Here is a 20811-nt window from a genome sequence, read left to right as displayed (position 1 = left end):
CACTCACCTGTATCTACTGACAGGGAGTGTGTGTGTGTGTGTGTGTGTGTGCGTGCGTGCGCTTTTCTGTGTGTGTGTGTGTGTGTGTGTGCGCGCGCATGTGGGTGTGTCTGTGTGTGTGCGCGTATGTGCATGTGTGGGTGTGTGTGTGTGCGTGTATGTATGTGTGTGTGGGTGCGTGTGTGTCTGTGTATGTGCGTGTGCATGGGTGTACTGTATGTTTTGTGGGCAGGGACTGTGTCGGTGTTTTTGCTGTGTCTGCTGCTGCTGCTGTTGGCTTTATGGTTATTACTCCCTCAGCTGACAAACAGGAAATTTGGTCCCAGGAAGCTGGGGTCCCACAGGACACGCTGACAATAAGCTATTGTTGTGGAATGGGTCATGGAGATTGCCTTTAGCCTGAATTTGGGAGATCTACCGCGAGAAGTCACAGACGCACCCAGGGGCCCTGGATTAGGCATGTACCATACACACATACACCCACACACACACTTATGCAGAGACAGACACACGCACGCACAGACACACACCCTCACACACACACAAGCGCGTGTGCGCCCGCATGCGTGTGTGTGAGTCTGTCTGTCTGCATGTGTGTGTGTGTGTGTGCAGGCTGGTGCATTATGGTAGTATGAGTTCTCCCCTCTTCAGCATTCAGTGCTCTGTCTATGCTCACTGCTATCAGGAGTCCTGGTCGGGCGCCACACCAGTAAAGCTCTGTGGCGGCTCCGGGGCAGGTGTGCCGGTCCCCGTTTGGGGTCAGAGAGGGGCCAGGTGTGGTGCTGAACGCAGCGCCCCAAATGCAATAAGACCCGCCGCCGTCCTGGCCCGTTCCCCAATCCCAGCCCTGTATTAGGTTAGCTGACCACTTAGACCGGCCAATTACTGTCTCCGCCTCAATTAACAATCTGCTGCCTGTGTCTCTGTGTGCGTGGGCCCATTAAAAGTTTTCGGAACTGGGCAGCCAGTCTAGCCGAACTCACCTTCACCTTTGGGTGTTGGGCCAGGTGTGTGGAAGCGTTGGGTAGGATTGTTCCAGTGTTGGGAAAAGGGTGAGTGGAATGTCTTCGAGTTTGTCTACTTCTATGGGAATTTGTCTTTTGTCTCTTCAAGAGGACCATCCAAACAGGATATATTGCTTAACACTACATGCTTAAAATACAGAAAAAAATGCACGTTCAAGCTCATGATATAAATAGCAATTAAATGGCGGCATATGGGAGGCATGTTCTATTAGAAAGTTGACATTCCACTGGGCATCTGAGGTCATGTTCACAGGTGTTTGAATGGTTAGGGGCAAGATGCTGTGTTGGGGCAAGTGTTTGGAATGTTAGGAAAATGAGTTGTTCACTAATTGGGGCAGGTGTTTGCAACGTTAGGGGCAAAAGTCTTTCCGCATCGAGGCAGAATTGTCGAGGTGCTCAGGGCAGTATTCTCGTGCTGGGACAGGTGCCTTTCTGCGTTAGGGCATTTGTTAAGGTGGTTGGAGTAGGTATGTGTGGGATGGTAATTCAGGAGCCTAGATGAGTATTTAAGTTTTGTGTTTTCTCCCATTAAAAGTGTGCTTTTATGGTTGCCATGGTGACAGGAAGCCATTGCCCAGCTAGCTCAAACCCTAGCTCAAAGTTTCGGAAGCGTAGGGGCTGTGCATACACATGCTCATACTGATTTTATTTTTTTATTAGTTGTGTTTGTGTGTGTGTGTGTGTGTTCTCTTCTGCTATGAGCAAATCAGGAAACATAAAATAACTATCAGTTGTTCATGCCTGCTATAAGTTTGTATCAGTTTCTTTCATGTGATGGTACAGATCAGTGTCTGTGCTGTTTGCCAGGGCATATTCATCATCACGCAAAAACACATTGACTGAGCCTCAGCAGGCTTCAAAGAAAGAGAGGGAGATGGAGTGTGTGTGTGTGTGTGAGAGAGAGAGAGAGAGAGCATTATTGAATTGAATTGAGAGTGAGAAAGAGAGAGAGGAAGACTAGAGGGGATGGGGACAGAAGAAAGGAAGGAGGGAGAAGGAGGAGAAGTACACTGACACTTGAATTGAATGGATGCTCGGGGAGAGATTTGCTCTTAACAAGCTTATAAAGACGTGTCATTTGCGGGTTTATTGGTGTGCTGATTAGAACTATTCCCTCATGTGCACTTGCGAATGTTAAATTAACATTGAAAACGCAAATATCTTTGCCTAGAAGATACGGAAAGCAGTACCCTTTTAAAGAGAGTGTGCGTGGGTGGGTGGGTGGGACCAAGATATCTTGTGTATCATGGCCATGAATGCTGTAGCCAGGTGTGACTGTGTGCTTCCATGAGAAGAGCAGTGATGGTAACCTTGTTGAATTTTTTAGTGCCTTTTAAATTATTTGTTAGGACTTCTTATTTTTTTTACATAAATATTAACATTTTCCATGTTTGTGGCCTTTCCTGAGTTATCCGACAGTAAATTTACATTTTCAACGCCTGGGTAGTTTACAGTAAGGAACACCAGCAGCACAGTTACAAAGAACAAACACACATGCACACACACACACACACACACAACATCTTTTTGCAACTGACTACATTAACGACGGCAGTTACGACACACACACGCACACGGTTGTATACTTTCCACTGATGAGAATTTTTTCTTTAGCATTGTGTGCTGGTGGCCAGTAGTTCTGTGGCACTGTTTTGGAGGAAGGGAGGGGGCAGGACAGTTGGGTGTAGGGGGGTGTGGTTTCTGGATAGGGGGCCCAGTACCTGTGTGCATGTGCCTAGACTGTCATTGGTGGAAAAGTGGATGACTGTATGACCAAGGGGAAGGACACATCCTGCAGTGGCTGCCCCTGCAGTGCACTGTGGGTAATGATGGCGTTTGCTGCATGTCCAGTCTCAGTACGCGGGGGTCTCTGGTCAGCTGGATGTGGTCCAACCGCCCTGATCAAAGGACATCACTGATTCCAGGGCTTGTGGGAAATGGCACAGACGAGACAGAAAGCGGCACAACCCAACAAACGCCAGAAAACGCAGCACAAACAACAGTACACCTAGGAAACGGACAATGCAAAAGCAACACAACATTAAAAGCGGAACAAATGACAGTACAGACAGCGCACGGCAGTACAGACATTACATTACATTACATTACAGGCATTTAGCAGACGCTCTTATCCAGAGCGACTTACACAACTTTTACATAGCATTTTTACATTGTATCCATTTATACAGCTGGATGTATACTGAAGCAATTTCGGTTAAGTACCTTGCTCAAGGGTACAACGGCAGTGTCCTACCCGGAATCGAACCTGCAACCTTTCGGTTACAAGCCCAGTTGCCTTACCACTGTGCTACACTCGTCCTCAGACAGCGCACGACAGTACAGACAGCACACAGCACAGACAGGAGCAGCACCGACAGTGCCGAAAAACACTGCCTGAAAGCGCAGCACAGACGACACGCAGACCGCTCTGCAAAGCACAGAAAAAGAAACAAAGCACCGAACAGCACCGGGAGGACCACAGACGGACCGCAGACCACAGGCTAGGCGCTCCACAGAGCACAGGCTAGGCGCTCCGCAGAGCCTCCCGATCAGCAGCGGGGGCCAGAGAGCCTCCGCGCGGTCGCAGAAGAGCGGGACACGGTCATTAAGACGGGCGCTCAGGCCTCCATCCGGAAAGGCTCGGGAGCGTCGGGAGAGAGGGAGAGCGCGCGCGTGCTCAGGGGAAAGAGGGAGGGAAGATGGAGGGGAGAAGGGGAGCGTGCTTTGGAAGGAGAGCGTGTTTGTTTTCGTGAAGGTCGGTTGCTCCGGCGTAGGAAGGATCCAGCGTCCCACTGTTATGTAATCTGATAGGAGATTCCAAGCTGGTCAGCCCCATATGCCGCCGGCTTTTGCCAAAAATAATCTGGAGCCGGAGTCTCCATCTCGCTGGCAGGCCCGCGCGCGCGGTCTCCGGAAATGTTTACTGCAGATAATGGGGGAACGTGTGAATCACAGACGCAGCCAAGACGAGAGAGGGAGAGAGGGAGAGGGAACGCAATATGGAAGTGTGTGTGTGTGTTTGTGTGAGAGAGCGTGTGTGTTTGTGTGTGCGTGGTTTGTGTGTGTGTGAGAACGTGTCTGTGTGTGCGTGTGTGAGCATGCGTGTGTGTGTGCGCGCGCGTGTGTGTGTGTGTGTCTGTGTGCGCATGTGTGAGCATGCGTGTGTGTGTGTCTGTGTGAGTGTGTGTGTGTGTTTGTGTGAGAGAGTGCATGTGTGTCTGTGTGTGTGTGTGAGAACGTGTCTGTGTGTGCGTGTGTGTGTGTCTATGTGCGCATGTGTGAGAATGTATGTGTGTGTGTGTGTGTGCGTGGGTGTGTTTGTCTGTCTGTGTGAGAGTGTGTGTGTATATGAGTGAGCGTGTGTGTGAGAGGGCGTGTGTGTATGTGTGTGTGTGTGTGGGTCTATTTGTCTGTCTGTGTGAGAGCATGCGTGTGTGTGTGTGTGTATATGAATGAGCGTGTGTGTGGGTGTGCATGTGCATGTATGTGTGTGCGTATGTGCATGTGCATGTATGTGTGTGCGTATGTGCATGTGCATGTATGTGTGTGCGTATGCGTGTATGTGTGTATGTATGTGTGTATGTGTGTATGTGTGTGCACCTGCGTGTATGTGTGTGTGTGTGTGTGTGTGTGCGTGTGTGTGTGTGTGTGTATGTATGTATGTGTGTGCGTATGTGCGTATGCATGTATGTGTGTGCACCTGCGTGTGTACGCGTGTGTTCTCGCTCAGGTTTTGGCCCACAGCGCCGACCCCCCTCCAGCCCCACCCCCCACCTTGGGTCAAGCTCGGCACGCCAGGCTTTCTCCCTCGCTCTCCCTCCGCGTTTCCATGGCAACACACCTTCAGCTAGCCCCCAAAGGAGCCCACCACCATCCCCTCTTGCCCACACCCCTCCCTCCATCCCTCTATCCACCCCAACCCCAACCCCATCCACCCCTCCCTCTCCCCAGGACCGCTCCCGGTGTCCGTGCCATCAATCCCAACCCCCGGACAGAGGCCGGGGGGGGGGGAGGGGGGTTTGGCGATTTGGCGAGCCAGACATGGGGTGACCCCCTTGGGGGGTCCTGTTCCTGCTCCTGCCAGTGAAGCTCATTTGTGTGCCTGCACACGCTGCATGGGGGGGGGGGGTACGCTCCCCTGCAGACAGGACGCTTCCCCTGGGATCTCTGAGGGGGGGTGAGGGGGGGGGTCCACAATGCAGGGCGCCACCTGGTCCTTCCCCTGGTCAATTAGCTGGAAGCGCACCCTCCCCAGCTCCCGTGTTTGCTGAAAAACACGGCTCCGCTCACTGCTCAGCCCAGAACAACGGATCGGAATAACAAATGCACTGTACCCGCACTCCTCTTTCCTCCCTCCCTCCCTTCTCTCTCTCTCTCTCCCCGATTCTCTCTCTGCTCCCTCTCTCTACCTTCGTCTCTCTCTCTCTCTCTCTCCTCCTGCCCTCTTTCTTTCTCCCTCTCCCTCCTTCTTTCCCCCCCTCCTTCGTTAGTGTCCCGAAAAGTCCCCATCGCTCATTCCGCTTGCGTGACACGGCCTCCCGCCGCTTCCCAATTAAGCCGCCGCGCACCTTCGGAGGCGGCGGGATTTCTTCCGTCGCTTTTAGCTTTCCGCCGAAGCGCCGCTAAGCGCTTTCTTTCTTCTCTTTTTCCGCGCCGGATGCCTGGCGGGGGGGTCTGACGGACCTTTCCGACCCCCGGCCCCGTCGGCCCTGCGCCGAGCGACACGGCGGTTCGATTCTTTTCGGTCGGCGGGGGGAGATTGAGAGGGGAGGCGGCGTTTGTGTACGCGCGTAGCGTTAGCGTGCGTTCCCCGCCCTCCCCCCCTCCAGTAAGCCTGGCTGCCTCGGCTCTCGGCTCGGGCCTGATCTCGCAGTCGCGCCCGCGCGTCCATCTGTCTGCGCGTCGACACCCAGCCGACCTCTGACCTGTCACCTCTCGCTCCGTTTCCGCTCAATTAGTCCATCGTCTCGTGCGCCGGTCACAGCCAGAACGACGGAGCCTGCTCGTGTGCTGGCAGGCGCCGGGCCGCATTGTAGTATTAATGTTGTATGAGAGTGTGGCATTTTAAAATTGCAGATTAGGGGTCTTGTTGAGAGGCAGTAAGAGTAGCATGTATACATATGTATTTCCAACAAACCAGATCTACATTATACATATTCTCTCTCTCTCTCTCTCTCTCTCTCTCATATACACACATACACACACACATGCACACTTGCATGCAGGCACGCGCACACACACACACAGTATCTGATTAATGCAATATCGTGTGGGTTTTACTTTGAGAAGCCAAAAGTTTGGGCCCAGATTCCACCTCCAGCTTTCGGGGGCTGGCCCCTCCCTCCTCCTAGGTCCCTAACCCCTCCTCCCCTCTGACACCCCCCTACCCCACACTACCCCCACCCCACCCCACCCCCCGAGGGATGAGGTAGGAGCCTCCGAGGCTGCCAGGGATCGAATGCTCACCCAGACAGGAGAGGGCAGGACGGCCGTTACCGGGTCCTGTAATTCGGGCGAGGTACCTCCTGCTCGAACCCTGGCCGGGCCTCCTTTGAGTCTGGCACGGGCTGGGCCTCCTGCCTCCAGAGAGAGACAGAGAGGGAGGGATGGCCATGCAGCCCCCGTCATGTGACCAAGCCGTCTTTATCATAGTAAAGAGAATGCTTTCATGTAGGAGTTACAACGCGTGACATCACAGATACATGCTCTCTTCCCTTTACTTGAACCCTCTGTCGTATTTGTAAAGTTGGAGAAAATAGTGTTTAAATTGTGAATGATTATTTACTGCTAAAACAGTGCTCATTATGATGGCGGTAATGATCGTGAGCATAACATAACACCTGTAATAAACAGCCAGGACAGCATAGTACACGTAAATTTAACAGTTACAACATGATCGCTTGTGACATCAGAGCTGAGCTATAATACAGTTACGACAGGCTAGAACAGGTGTTTTGTCATGCTTATAACTGTGTTATATAGGTTGCTTGGTATGTAGTTAGTGTTGCCGTGATGATTGTTATTTGTATCATTTAGAGGAGTTGTATTTGCAGTAGGCTACTAGTAGTAGTGTTAGTACTAGAGGTAGTTGTTGTCGTCATTCTTTCACTTCTATATAGAAGTGCTTTTTGGGCCATCAAGGCTTGATAAATTAAGAGTACATCACAAGAACTGCAGGAACAAGGGCATGGAAACAGAACAGGAAGTAACGCTTTTAGCAACGCTAAATCATTAAGCTAAACAGACACACAGGCTTGGACTTAATTGCTTGTCACTGAGAGAAAAAAAAAAAACAACTGTAACTCAATAGCAGTTATACTCAATGATCATAAAATATAACTGCAGGATTGTTACTGCATAGCAGTTATACTTTATTACCATGAGCTGGGATGATTAAACGAACATAGCGATAGGATCTGAACAACCCATATTCACCAGCCAAAAAGATCTCTGAGAATTAATGAAAGCCCTTCCTGCCCGGTGTCCAAGCCCCTGAATCTGAATGGAAGCCCAGTTTTCTTTCGATCAAAAAGTCGCTTCCTGCGTTTCTCTACGTGTCAAACTGTGGCGACGCCCTGAATTGCACGCCCCAGCTAACAGCAGAGCGCCCAATATCCATAGTCTCTGTTCTGTTATCAGCCTGAGCGCATTCTGCAGTCCGTTATCAGCGAAACGGCCGAGGCCGCGTTAATCGCGCTAATCGATATGCAAATGTGCTCATCAGTATGCAAACGAGGTTTGGTAGGATGCGGTGGCCGTGTGTCCTTCACAGCAGCCAGGTGAACAGGGGTGGAGCTGTAACTGAGCGCGTCTGCCAGTGAGGTCTGTCTTTGGTGAAGGGACGCTCCGGCAGCCATATTGGAAAGTATACTATCGAGTAACCTCATGTGCCACCCATATATACCTCTCTACTATGAGCCTGGCAAAATGACTGCAGTTCAGAGACCTGATACCACTTCCTCTTTGACATGTAGCCAATATTTTCCGACCAATCGCATCAACCCAGTGAAAATGTGCCTTAGCTGGATGCTGTAATTCTATCCATAAAATACGTCTGTAAACGTCCATCTGAGAACGTGTGCGATGCGCAAGCTGGTACGTTCCTGGCATGGCTATCGCCGCTACAGGAAGTGCTGTCCACTTACAGTAAGGTGAGAGGGCCTTCTGAGACAGACTGCAGGGCAGCCTGCCATTGTCTTTGCCTTTTTTCCATCTGAGTCTGCACAATGCTAATGGCGGAGCAGCTGGGCTGGACTACCGCAGCACAGTGGCGCACAAAACGGCCGCGTTTGAGCACGCTGTTTAGTACAACCTGAAACAGCATCGCGGCCCAGATACCATCCCCTTACCTCCGTGACCCTCTCTCGGATTATTCTCTTCCCTTTTTCATACCCACCCAATACCTTCCTTAGGTCCCCCATGCCACCCACCCGGATTTTGCCCTTCCGATCTCCTTTTGATGCCCTGCCTCTTCCCTCCTCAGCTCCCCATTCGAGTTCCTGTTTTACACCCTGAGATAAAACTACCCCGCTCCCCCTCAGTATAGACTGTGATTAGTGTGTCCTTGTGTTTGGTGCATGCGTGTGTTTGGGTTTTTAAAGTGTTTTTTTTTTTTTTTGGTGTGGGGGTGGTGCGGCGAGACAGAGGATATTGTAATGTGCGGTGATGTTGGGGAGTGGTGGAGTACGTGTCAGGTGTGGGCGATGCAGGGTTTTGGGAACATTTGACTGAAGACTTTATTACCCCCCCCCCCCTAAACTTAACTCAGCCAACAGGCCCTGAGAACATCGGTGTTGAAACTGACTGGACAGAGAATGATGGGAAGAGGGCAAAATGGGGGGGTTTGGGGGGGGGGGGAGGTGATGGGCTTGTGGGGCCCAGCATCACATCCTCATCCAGGGCCCCGACGCGGAGGCAGGATGGGGGCTCAGTGGGGGCGGTCAGATGGAGATGGGGGGGGAGCGTACGCGGGACGGCGCTCTGTCCTGTGTGCGGAGCGGGCGATAAGCAAGAGACGGGGGGCGTCCCGCCAGGCCCCGCCGCCCACCTTTCATCTGCCCCGCCGGAGGGAGGGAAGGGGGCGGTGGGGGGGTGGGCGCGGTGATGTCATTGGCCGGGGGCTTAAAATAGAGCGTCCGATCGGGGAGGGCAGATAGCCAGGGCCCCCGGGGGGGCATAAGGCAATTACCGGCCTGGGCGCGGAGCGGCGCGGGGCCCGAGGAGGAGGAGGAGGAGGAGGAGGAGGGTCCGGGTGGGGCCGGATCTGCGCCGGAGAGGGAGCGGACGCCGCCGGCCCGGCGTCCCGGCCCGTTTTTAGACCCCGCCCCGTGGGGACAGGCCCAGCCCCGCCCGCCCCGCCCGCCCCTCGTGCCCCTCGCGCTCGCACAGCAGATGTGTTCTGCCGGACGCTTGTTCCATTTGTGTTCTCTTTTCTTTTCTTTTTTTTAAACTGACTGGGAGAGAAGGCTGTGCAGTTGAAAATACTTACTAATGGTGTGCACTATCTGTACTGCGCTGAAACACGGTCAGTACTGTGCTGAAACACGGTCAGTACTGTCCTGAAGTACCTGTTTCTGTACTGGAACGGTCAGTGCTGTGCTGAAGTACCTGTTTCTGTACTGAAACACAGTCAGTGCTGTGCTGAAGTACCTGTTTCTGTACTGGAACGGTCAGTGCTGTGCTGAAGTACCTGTTACTGTACTGAAACACAGTCAGTACTGTGCTGAAGTACCTGTTTCTGTACTGAAACCCAGTCAGTACTGTGCTGAAGTACCTGTTTCTGTACTGAAACACAGTCAGTGCTGTGCTGAAGTACCTGTTACTGTACTGAAACAGTCAGTACTGTGCTGAAGTACCTGTTACTGTACTGAAACACAGTCAGTGCTGTGCTGAAGTACCTGTTACTGTGCTGAAACACGTCAGTGCTGTGCTGAAGTACCTGTTTCTGTACTGAAACACAGTCAGTGCTGTGCTGAAGTACCTGTTTCTGTACTGGAACGGTCAGTGCTGTGCTGAAGTACCTGTTACTGTACTGAAACACAGTCAGTACTGTGCTGAAGTACCTGTTTCTGTACTGAAACCCAGTCAGTACTGTGCTGAAGTACCTGTTTCTGTACTGAAACACAGTCAGTGCTGTCCTGAAGTACCTGTTTCTGTACTGAAACACAGTCAGTGCTGTCCTGAAGTACCTGTTACTGTACTGAAACACAGTCAGTGCTGTCCTGAAGTACCTGTTACTGTACTGAAACAGTCAGTGCTGTCCTGAAGTACCTGTTACTGTACTGAAACAGTCAGTACTGTGCTGAAGTACCTGTTACTGTACTGAAACAGTCAGTGCTGTCCTGAAGTACCTGTTACTGTACTGAAACCCGGTCTGTACTGTCCTGAAGTACCTGTTACTGTACTGAAACCCGGTCTGTACTGTCCTGAAGTACCTGTTTCTGTACTGAAACCCGGTCTGTACTGTCCTGAAGTACAGTCGCTATGCTGAAATTCATTCTGCATATTGAAACCTTACTTCTGCTGTATGGAAACGCACTTTGTGGCTCTCTAATATAAACTGCTGTGCTGAATTATTCTCGATGCTAAACAGAAGCTCCAGCTTTCATTGGCTCATGTTTTATTCTTTTGTAGGTGATTTATTTCCTTGTGTGTGTGATTTTTTTTTTGTCTTTTCTGCCTGTCTCCAGTCTTCCACGTGGGTAACAGGTTTTATCATGTGACCTTTTTTTTTTTTCTTTTTTTTTGCAGAGGAAGGCATCAATCATGAGTGCAAGCTGTGTAACCAGATGTTCGACTCTCCGGCCAAGCTCCTGTGTCACCTGATCGAGCACAGCTTCGAGGGCATGGGGGGGACCTTCAAGTGTCCCGTCTGCTTCACAGGTGAGGGGGCGGAGGGGGGAGGCGGGGTCGAGGGCGGTCAAGGAGGCGACACGCAGGGTGTCATTGCATGCATGCGCGTCACACGCACACTAACGCATGGGTGCTTGTGCATGACAATGAAGTGCTCGCACATCCATGCGCTCACTGACATATGCATGCAAATACACACATCCATGCGCTCACTGACATATGCATGTAAATACACACATACACCCCTAATCACTGTGATGCTCCAACATGAATACATTGACATATATAACCATGAGAACATTGAATGAGTTGTGTATATATATACTGCATGTGTTCCCCGACAAGCATATACATATATATGTGTGTATATATATATATATATATATATATAACAAAACAGTATTGCATTCATAAATTTTTGTCAAACACAGACACACATACACACACTTTTCTCCAGTCTTTATTTGCCATTTCTCTCCTATATACACCCCCCCCTTGCCCTGACCCCCATCTCCCCCTGTGATCTGACCCCCCTCCCCCCTCCCGATCCCACTCCGACAACTTAATTAAGCCGGGTTAATGATCAATTCAGTGTGAAGTGGAGCAGGTTGGAGCTAAGACCCGGACTGGACCTACTGGGATGGGGGCGGACAGCATTCCTACAATAGGTTTAACAGCCAGGGATGAAAATTCACTGGATACATAGATTTGCTTCTTTCTTTCTGAGCTCCTGAACATCCATTATGAGATTACCCATAAATAACTGCTCACAATACCACAGAAAAAACTATATGCGTGTTTGACAACCCGCCAATCCAATAAGTGTTATTTAATAAATGTGTGGTGTGTGCAGATCGACATTTTCTGCACAGACTGACACACAAAAGATAATGAGCATTGGTCTAGTCAGGTAGCAAGCTAAGTGTTAGGTTTACTGTCTCTTGTGTAACTTGGTATTAAAATATCAGAACTGTTTTCATTAAGTTGAGTGCCTATGTGATGACATTTGCTATATAGAATAAATATGGCACATATTGACGCACCTGTTTAGCTGGCTCAGCGTTGATCTAACAAAGGTATTCAATGTAAAATAAGTGTTACATGTTACGCACGTGTCATCTGAAACTGCAGATGGTCTACAACTGCTGCTCGTCTAGAACTGTTGACATTGCTCTGTTGCAGTTGGAGTTGCCTTTTTCGTTATTTCCATTTTTTCTCCTAAAATTAATTGCGTTATAATTTTTTACTGAAATTAGTTTCAGCTGCCAGAAGGAACCTTGTGTTCTTGGACGTTGTATTTTTTTACAGGCGGTTATGTGTTTGTGGTGTGAATTTGCACAAGTAAAAGTTAAGAATTCTTGCAATGCTTTTTATTATTGGGGTTTTGGTTTATTTTTCTTCTTAGGTGTGTGATTTCAACGTTTCACTGCAGTCAAATGAGAAAAAAAAAATTAAAAATAAAAACAGCAATAAATTTAAGTATTGAACTGCAGCACTTTGTGTATCACAAAAAATACAAACAATCGCAAAATCGTGACCCAAGTATCGGAATAATATCGTATTGTGAGGTCCCTGGTGATTCCCACCCCTATACGGAATATATCATGACAAAATATGCTGTCAAGTTATTGCAACACTTCATAATATCTTGGCAAGTACTTAAAGCGTTCTTTCTGGTTTTTATTTGATTCATTGTATATTTCGCACAAAAAAACTCCCGGCATTTACTGTACAGTACATCGCAGTATATACCATTTCCTTAAGGGCTGAGGCAGGGCTGCAAATACAAGGATTTGATTGTTCCTGATATTTTTTCCTGGCCCTCCGCGTCCCCCGGGCCTCGGGTCTGTGGCTTTACTGCCGAGCGCCCTCTTCTGCGATCGGCTGCCAGAGAGTGGAAAAGGCTCCCGGCCTGCGTGCCGAAGCCGCGCCCAGCCCTGCACCCAGCCCTGCGCCTCTGGTCAAGCTGCTTAAGGCCTGAGAAATCTTTATTTCCTGATTCATCAGGAGGAATCGGGAACAATCACATCCCTGATTTAGCACAGCAGTTCCACTTGGCTTCCAGAGTTTGCGGTGAGGGGGGTGAGGGGGGTGAGGGGGGTTGGGGGGGGGCTCGTGTCGGCCTCTCAGAGGCGGAGCTCCCTCTACAGGCCCCCGTAGGTAAAGCGAGTGGTTTCCTTGTTTAGTTAGCATGGCGCACGGAAGGCATGTGACTCAAGGTTTTTTTTTTCTTTCTTTCTTTAAAAAAAGAATAAAATTAAGTGCCTTTGTCAGCAGCCGCTAGCATTGCAGCTGCAGTTACCCGTGAGGAGGGATTCTGTTCTACCTGCCTGTCTCTCTGGGACATCTGCCACCCCCCCCCCCCATGCCCCTTCCCTACCCTCCCCTCAGTGGTTCAGCAGGGTTTTGTGTCATGAACAACCCCCCCCCCCCCCCCCCCCAGCCACAGTCATTTAAATTTCAACTCTATTCCAGGGTGGTCATGAATAAGTGAGATCCATGGTCCTGGGGAGGGTTAAATAATTCATACTTTCCACAGAGAGGGGAAAAAAACTAAGTTTACCAAAACAAAAAGGACAGAATTAAAAGAGGGAGAAAGGGAAAAGATGATTTATTGATAAATATCACAGGGTCTGCGGGGAATAGTTTGTCCGTGTCTCATTCGTCTCGTCTCTCTCTCTCTCTTTCTCTTATTCAACATTGACTTCTGTCTTTCTCTCTCTCATTCAACATTGACTTCTCTCTTTCTCTCATTCAACATTGACTTTTTCTATTTGAATTCTGTTTTGGCGCACAAATCTCCTGACTGTCTCCTTCCCTCAATTCCAGTCTTAGCCGAGAAAGGCTTCCCTCTCCCTCTCTCAGCTGTCCTCTGGATCAGTAAAGAATGACTCCTCCCCTCAGTCGTCTTTGCCAATGAGTGAACTGACTCCTCCTCCTTTCTGTCCCCCAGTCTTTGTCCAGGCCAATAAGCTGCAGCAGCACATCTTTGCTGTCCACGGGCAGGAGGATAAGATCTATGACTGCTCCCAGTGTCCTCAGAAATTCTTCTTCCAGACGGAACTCCAGGTCGGTATCACTTCCTTCCTCCCACCAAGAACAGCAGGAAGTGACATCATAACACAGTACAAACCAAAGGACACATGCATATATTCCAACTGACTTTACTAATTTTATTTATTTAACATGAAGGTTTGTAACATGGTCCGGGATTGTTGGGACTAGGTTTCTATGTGGAAGCACCAGGGTTTTTTTTTTTTTTTTGCATTTATACCAACCTTGTCAACTCACCTTGTCCTGTGAAAAAGCAAAGATTTAATTAAGGCTTTTGCAATGAGGCTCACTGTTAGCTCAAACAATCTGTAGTTGCCAGGATGCATTGGGACTACAAAACCGGTATCTTAGATTCTGATCCGAACTGTAAATATTGTGCTAGGCGTCAAGGCCCGGAACTGCCCCATTATCCATTGTGAGTGTGTCTGGGACCTGTCACAGCACGGTACAGGGGTAACCTATGGGAACGTGATATGATAGTATTATTAACCAATAGGAGCACAGCTCTTTGTCTTATGGCATTGTTCCTGTCAGGGCGGCATGTGCTGTAACAGTGTGTGAGCAGGACTCCTCCCTGAGATTACCTCATCTATCTATCTACTCCTTACAGATACACATTCATGCACTCTCTCTCTCACCTTCTCTCTCCCTCTCTCTCTATCTCTCACACACACACACGCACGCACACATACACAGACACGGCATCTCACACATACACAATGTTTCCCTCTCTAACATCTCTCTCTCTTCCTCTCTCTTCACAGGCACACTTTCTCACATTCCCTCGCAGTCACAGTCTCATACACACGCGCACACACACACGCTCAGGTAAATCTCTCGTTAAAGGGCACGGTGAGCAGCTGGGCTTTTAAGGGGCGCGAGAGCTAGCGCGGCGCCAGCAGCGGCTCCTATGGCAGACGAGTGGACCGCGCCCGGCGTCGGTAACGATTTGGCGCGGTGACAGACTCCGCCGCACCGTTAATCAATCTGACCCCCCGCCGGGCCTGCTGGGTGCACCCCGGTGCCCCCACACCCTGCTCGCGCGCTCAGGAATCCGCTCTAATTACTCCAGTTACACGGCGTTTGGGGGGTCAGACTTACTGCGAGCGCCGGGTTTATGTGGTGATTAACAGCCTCGTGAGCTTCGACAGCTGAGCACTTCTGAGACAGGTGTGGAGTCCTCTGACTGGTGTTTTAGTCTGAGGCAGGTGTGGAGTCCTCTGACTGGTGTTTTAGTCTGAGGCAGGTGTGGAGTCCTCTGACTGGTGTTTTAGTCTGAGGCAGGTGTGGAGTCCTCTGACTGGTGTTTTAGTCTGAGACAGGTGTGGAGTCCTCTGACTGGTGTTTTAGTCTGAGACAGGTGTGGAGTCCTCTGACTGGTGTTTTAGTCTGAGACAGGTGTGGAGTCCTCTGACTGGTGTTTTAGTCTGAGGCAGGTGTGGAGTCCTCTGACTGGTGTTTTAGTCTGAGACAGGTGTGGAGTCCTCTGACTGGTGTTTTAGTCTGAGACAGGTGTGGAGTCCTCTGACTGGTGTTTTAGTCTGAGGCAGGTGTGGAGTCCTCTGACTGGTGTTTTAGTCTGAGGCAGGTGTGGAGTCCTCTGACTGGTGTTTTAGTCTGAGACAGGTGTGGAGTCCTCTGACTGGTGTTTTAGTCTGAGGCAGGTGTGTAGCTCTGAGACGGGTGTGATTATGAGGCAGGTGTGTAGTTCTGAGACAGGTGTAGTTATGAGGCAGGTGTGTAGTTCTGAGACAGGTGTAGTTATGAGGCAGGTGTAGTTCTGAGACAGGTGTGGAGTCCTCTGACTGGTGTTTTAGTCTGAGGCAGGTGTGTAGCTCAGAGACGGGTGTAGTTCTGAGGCAGGTGTACTTATGAGGCAGGTGTGTAGTTTTGAGACTGTTGATATGAAGCAGATGTGTAGTTCTGAGACAGGTGTAGTTCTGAAACAGGTGTATTTATGAGGCAGGTGTGTAGTTGTGAGGCAGGTGTAGTTCTGAGACATTTGTAGTTCTCAGACTGTTGTAGTTATGAAGCAGATGTGTAGTTTTGAGACAGGTGTAGTTATGAGGCAGGTGTGTAGTTTTGAGACAGGTGTAGTTATGAGGCAGGTGTATGGTTCTGAGACAGGTGTAGTTCTGAGGCAGGTGTAGTTCTCAGACTGTTGTAGTTATGAGGCAGGTGTGTAGTTAGGAGGCAGGTGTAGTTCTCAGACTGTTGTAGTTATGAGGCAGGTGTGTAGTTATGAGGCAGGTGTAGTTCTCAGACTGTTGTAGTTCTGAGACAGGTGTGATTATGAGGAAGGTGTGTGGTTCTGAGATGAGTGTAGTTATGAAGCAGGTGTGTGGTTCTGAGACAGGTGTAGTTCTGAGGCAGGTGTGTAGTATTGGAATAGGTGTAGTTACAGTTGTACAGCTGTACTAATTTATTATTATTATTACTATTATTATTATATAGAAAATACATTCACAAAATCTGAGTGGTGGAACTAACAAAAATTATGTGATAAAAAAAAGTTCATGACAGTGCAAATGAATAAATGAATTGATGAATTTGGAGGTAAATTATGAAAATAATTGTAGATAAAAGTGCAAATGATTTCATAAAAAATGAGTGATTTGAATAAAACAGACTTGATTTGTTAAATGCAAACCCTCCATTTTATCGTTCACTACCACTGGTCTGCCCGTTTGTCATGTCGAAAGGTACGCACTGCCTGACCATTTATTCTTTAGCACGTGTACAGCTTGTGCCTCATCTCAATAAAAAACCCACGGCCACCGAATTTGATCAAAGTTTTCTGCTCCCGGTTGCTAACTTTGAGTCAGAAAATCAAGTGCTGCAAACTGAGCTGCCACCAATCAAACTCTCTAGTAGTGTAGGATTCACTTCAGTACCACTGGCTTGTGTGTTTTGGTCTTAATTTGGTACCGTATCATATTGTGACTAGAATAACTGGGCACAAAGTTCTGCATAAACCAAGTTTTAATAGGACAAAGTTCCCTGTTGTCTTGACTTGCCATTGCCATGTTTAGGAATTGTTGGAAACGACTCTGGCCATCAGACGACAACCAGAAAAGCACATAAACACACCCATACCTTTTTTTCTCTCGATCTCTCTTTCTCTCTCCCTCCCTCTTTCCCTCTCTCTCCCCCCTCGCTCCCTCTGTCTCTCCTTCCCCTTTCTCTCACTCTCTTCCTCTCTCCCCCTTTCTCTCTCTCCCTCCTTCCCTCTTTCTCTCCCTCCCTCCCTCCTTCCCTCTCTCTCTCTTTCTCTCCCTCTCTCTCTCTCTCTCTCTCTCCCACACGCACATACACACAAGTCTTGCAGCTCCCACATTTGCAGTACAGAGCCCCTCCCCTCCCCACCGCCCCCCCCCCCCACTCCCCACCCCCCAGCAGGGTTCTGGCCCGGCCGTGTCGTTACAGGTCTGACGGATGGGGCCGGCGCCGGGCCGGTATAACTCAGCCCGGGGTGGGTCCGGCCCGGCACCGGCCCGGGGTCAGGAGCGTAGGCCGACCCCCAGCCCCGGGGGCATGCATCATCTTCAGCGCCGGGCAGCGGGCTGGGAGCGGGCAGGTGCGGGGGCAGGGGCGTTTGGGCGTGGGGGGGGGCAGGGTTACGATATGGGTGGCATCTGCGCCCACCGGCCTCCCTCCCCCCGCCGAGTTCTTAGGGGACGCGGCAGAGGCCGCCGGAAGATCCATGATGTCATTACGGGCAGTGACCTACATCTCCCGGCCAGCCTCGGAGAGAGCCCCCACCGCCCCCCCCCCCCCACCACCACCACCACCCTCTCCCCGTGCCGCTGTGACAGAGATATAAGGCCGGAGGCTTTGGGCATATGGCCGGCCGGTCCATTTACCAGCAGGAAGCGCGCTGGACCCTGTCGGTCACTGTCCACCCCGCCCTGGGGCCCGGCCGCGGACTCCGCCAAACTCCGACCGGCCAGACCCGCCCGTCTCCGCTCTTCCTCTGCGGTCCTCTGCGGTCCTCCGCCCCCCCCCCCCCCTCCCCTCCCCTCCCACTGGCCCCGCTCCAGTTTGGGAGGAGGCTTTCTAAGTGAGAGAGATGAACAGGGTTGGGCCTGGAGGTCAAGGGCTGGTAATTGTGCTTTTATACAAGCGGGGCTACTGCGACAATTACCAACACTACTCCTATCGCTCTGCGCTGGTCAGACTGTGTCCTCCCTCTCTGTGCCTGTGTGTGTCTGTGTCTGTGCTGGTGTCTTTGTGTCTGTGTGTTTGTCTGTGTGTGAGTGTGTCTGTATCTGTGTCTATGTCTGTGCTGGTGTCTGTGTCTATGTCTGTGCCGGTGTCTTTGTGTCTGTGTGTTTGTCTGTGTGTGCGTGTCTGTATCTGTGTCTATGTCTGTGCTGGTGTCTGTGTCTATGTCTGTGCCGGTGTCTTTGTGTCTGTGTGTTTGTCTGTGTGTGCGTGTCTGTATCTGTGTCTATGTCTGTGCTGGTGTCTGTGTGTGTGTCTGTGTCTATGTCTGTGCCGGTGTCTTTGTGTCTGTGTGTTTGTCTGTGTGTGCGTGTCTGTATCTGTGTCTATGTCTGTGCTGGTGTGTGTCTGTATCTGTGTATGTGTGTCTATGTCTGTGCCGGTGTCTTTGTGTCTGTCTGTGTGTCTGTGTCTGTGTCTATGCCTGTGTGTCTGCCTGTGTATGCCTGTGTGTCTGTGTCTGTATGTCTGTCTGTGTCGGTGTCTTTGTGTCTGTGTGTTTGTCTGTCTGTGCCTGTGTGTCTGTTTGTGTGTGTGTCTGTATGTGTGTATGTATGTCTGTGTGTTTATGGTTCAGACTGCATTCTATCTCTTACTCTGTGCCACAGATTTTTTTCCATACCCACTCCTTACCAGTCCCTCCCTTCTTACTCATTCCTCTTGTTTTCCCCTCTGTGCGGGCATCATTCCCCTTCTTCCTTTTCCCTCTCTCTTCTCATCCTCCCTCATTTCTCCTCTCCTTTCCCCCCTCTCCTCCTCCTTTTCTTCATCCCTTTTTCCCCCCACTCTCCTCCACGCTGTCCCCTTCCCTCCCTTTCCCCTCTCTCCTCTCACACCCTCCTCTCCTCCTCTCCCCTCCTCGCCGTTCTCCCTCTCCTCTCATCCCCTCTCTCTCTTTCTCCCCTCCTCCTCCCCTGTGACCCATAAATACTGCAGCCGGCAGCTGGTAAATAAGTGATGTTTTCCTCCTGATTGGCGCTACTGCAGCCCTCCCCTGCCTTGGCTCCATTCCTTTGCTTTAAACTTCACAGAGACTCGCCTTGTTTTCGTGTTGTTTGGTTTTTTCTCCCCCCTGGTCGCCAGTTCCCCAACCCCCAGACCCCCCAACCCTCATCCAAACCTCCCCCCCCCCCCCCCACGCGCTCCTCCGTCGCTTCCTCGCGGCCCGGCTGCTCTTTACACTTTGCTGGTTTTAATTGTGTCCTCTAGGGGACGCTCTAAACCCCGCTTCACCCCGCCCCGGCTCCCTGTGATTCCATGTGTGTGTACTCAATTTCCTTTACCACTTGTAAATATTTAACTACAGTCAGTTTGTGTGTGTGTGTGTGTGGAGGGGGCACTTTGGATTGTTTGTTGTTTTCACATTTTGCCTATATTCAGCCCTGTCTACCCCCCCCCCCCCCCCTCGCCCCAAGTGTTGAATATTTGAGTGCACTGCAGTCTCAGGACAGAAGAGCCGTGTGTACGTACAGCACGCTCCGCAGGCTGACTTACTCCAGTCAGAAACTGAGATGGAGGAGAATGATGGACAGAATGTTGGTTCACGGACGGCCATTATGCGTGTGTGTGTGTGCGCGAGTGACAGAGTGATGTGTGTGTGTGTGTGTGTGTGTGTGTGAGTGAGTGAGAGGATGTGTGCATGTGTGTGTGTGGCATGTGGGTGAGAGAGTGAGTGTGTATGTGTGTGTGTGTAAGTGAGAGTGACTGTGTGTGTTGTGGTAGGTTGTGTGTGTGTGTGAAAGAGAGAGTGACAGAGAGAGTGAGTGTGAGTGACCGAGTATGTATGTGTGTGTGTGTGTGTGTGTGTGTGAGTGAGAGAGAGTGACAGAGAGAGAGTATGAGTGAGTGAGTGAGTGAATGAGTGAGTGAGTGAGTGTATGTGTGTGTGTGTGTGTGGTACAGCTTCCTGTGAGTGTGTGGTTGTGTGTGGGTAGTGTTTATGGAGATCCAGTCTGTGCTGGATTAGATTTAGTCGCCCCTGTGGCCCTCTCTCTGCCTGTCCCAGAAGCACCAGTGCTCACAGTGACAGTCTGTGTTATTAGAGCTGGGACCTGGGGGGCTCTCTCAGTAGGTAACTCCACCCCCCACAGCTTATTGGCCAGGGGACTGCACCAGATACTGCACCATAGCAATTTGGAGGTCATCAGTGGTCAAAGCAGCAGTGTTGAGCAGTGGTCAGAGCAGCAGTGTGGAGCAGTGGTTAGAGCAGCAGTGTAGTATAGTGGTTAGAGCAGCAGTGTGGCACAGTGGTTAGAGCAGCAGTATGGTACAGTGGTCAGAGCAGCAGTGTGGTACAGTGGTCAGAGCAGCAGTGTGCGTGGTAGAGAGTGTAGTACATGGTTAGAGCAGCATAGCGTGTTAGCTAGGTGGACAGTGGGTAGAGCAGGTACAGTGTAAGCAGTATGGTGCAGTGGTTAGAGCAGCAGTATGGTACAGTGGTCAGAGCAGCAGTGTGGAGCAGTGGTTAGAGCAGCAGTATGGTACAGTGGTCAGAGCAGCAGTGTGGTACAGTGGTCTAAGCAGCAGTATGGTGCAGTGGGTAGAGCAGCAGTGTAGTACAGTGGTCAGAGCAGCAGTGTGGAGCAGTGGTTAGAGCAGCAGTATGGTACAGTGGTTAGAGCAGCAGTGTGGTACAGTGGTCTAAGCAGCAGTATGG

At 50.5% G+C, this 20811-nt stretch overlaps 1 protein-coding gene across 3 annotated transcripts in view; it reads left to right on the top strand.

Moving 5' to 3' along the window:
• znf423 (zinc finger protein 423) overlaps window positions 1-20811 on the top strand; it is a 165086-nt gene that overhangs the window by 135347 nt on the left and 8928 nt on the right. For all 3 annotated transcript variants that reach the window (XM_064335484.1, XM_064335481.1, XM_064335483.1), the window contains 2 exons: window positions 10776-10907; window positions 13831-13946. In XM_064335484.1, coding sequence (XP_064191554.1) covers window positions 10776-10907; window positions 13831-13946 — 248 coding nt within the window. The remainder of the gene's footprint in view (window positions 1-10775; window positions 10908-13830; window positions 13947-20811) is intronic.

The sequence above is a fragment of the Anguilla rostrata genome, chromosome 5, assembly GCF_018555375.3.
Source record: "Anguilla rostrata isolate EN2019 chromosome 5, ASM1855537v3, whole genome shotgun sequence".
NCBI classification, from domain to species: Eukaryota; Metazoa; Chordata; class Actinopteri; order Anguilliformes; family Anguillidae; genus Anguilla; species Anguilla rostrata.
This window is presented reverse-complemented; position numbering and strand designations above follow the sequence as displayed.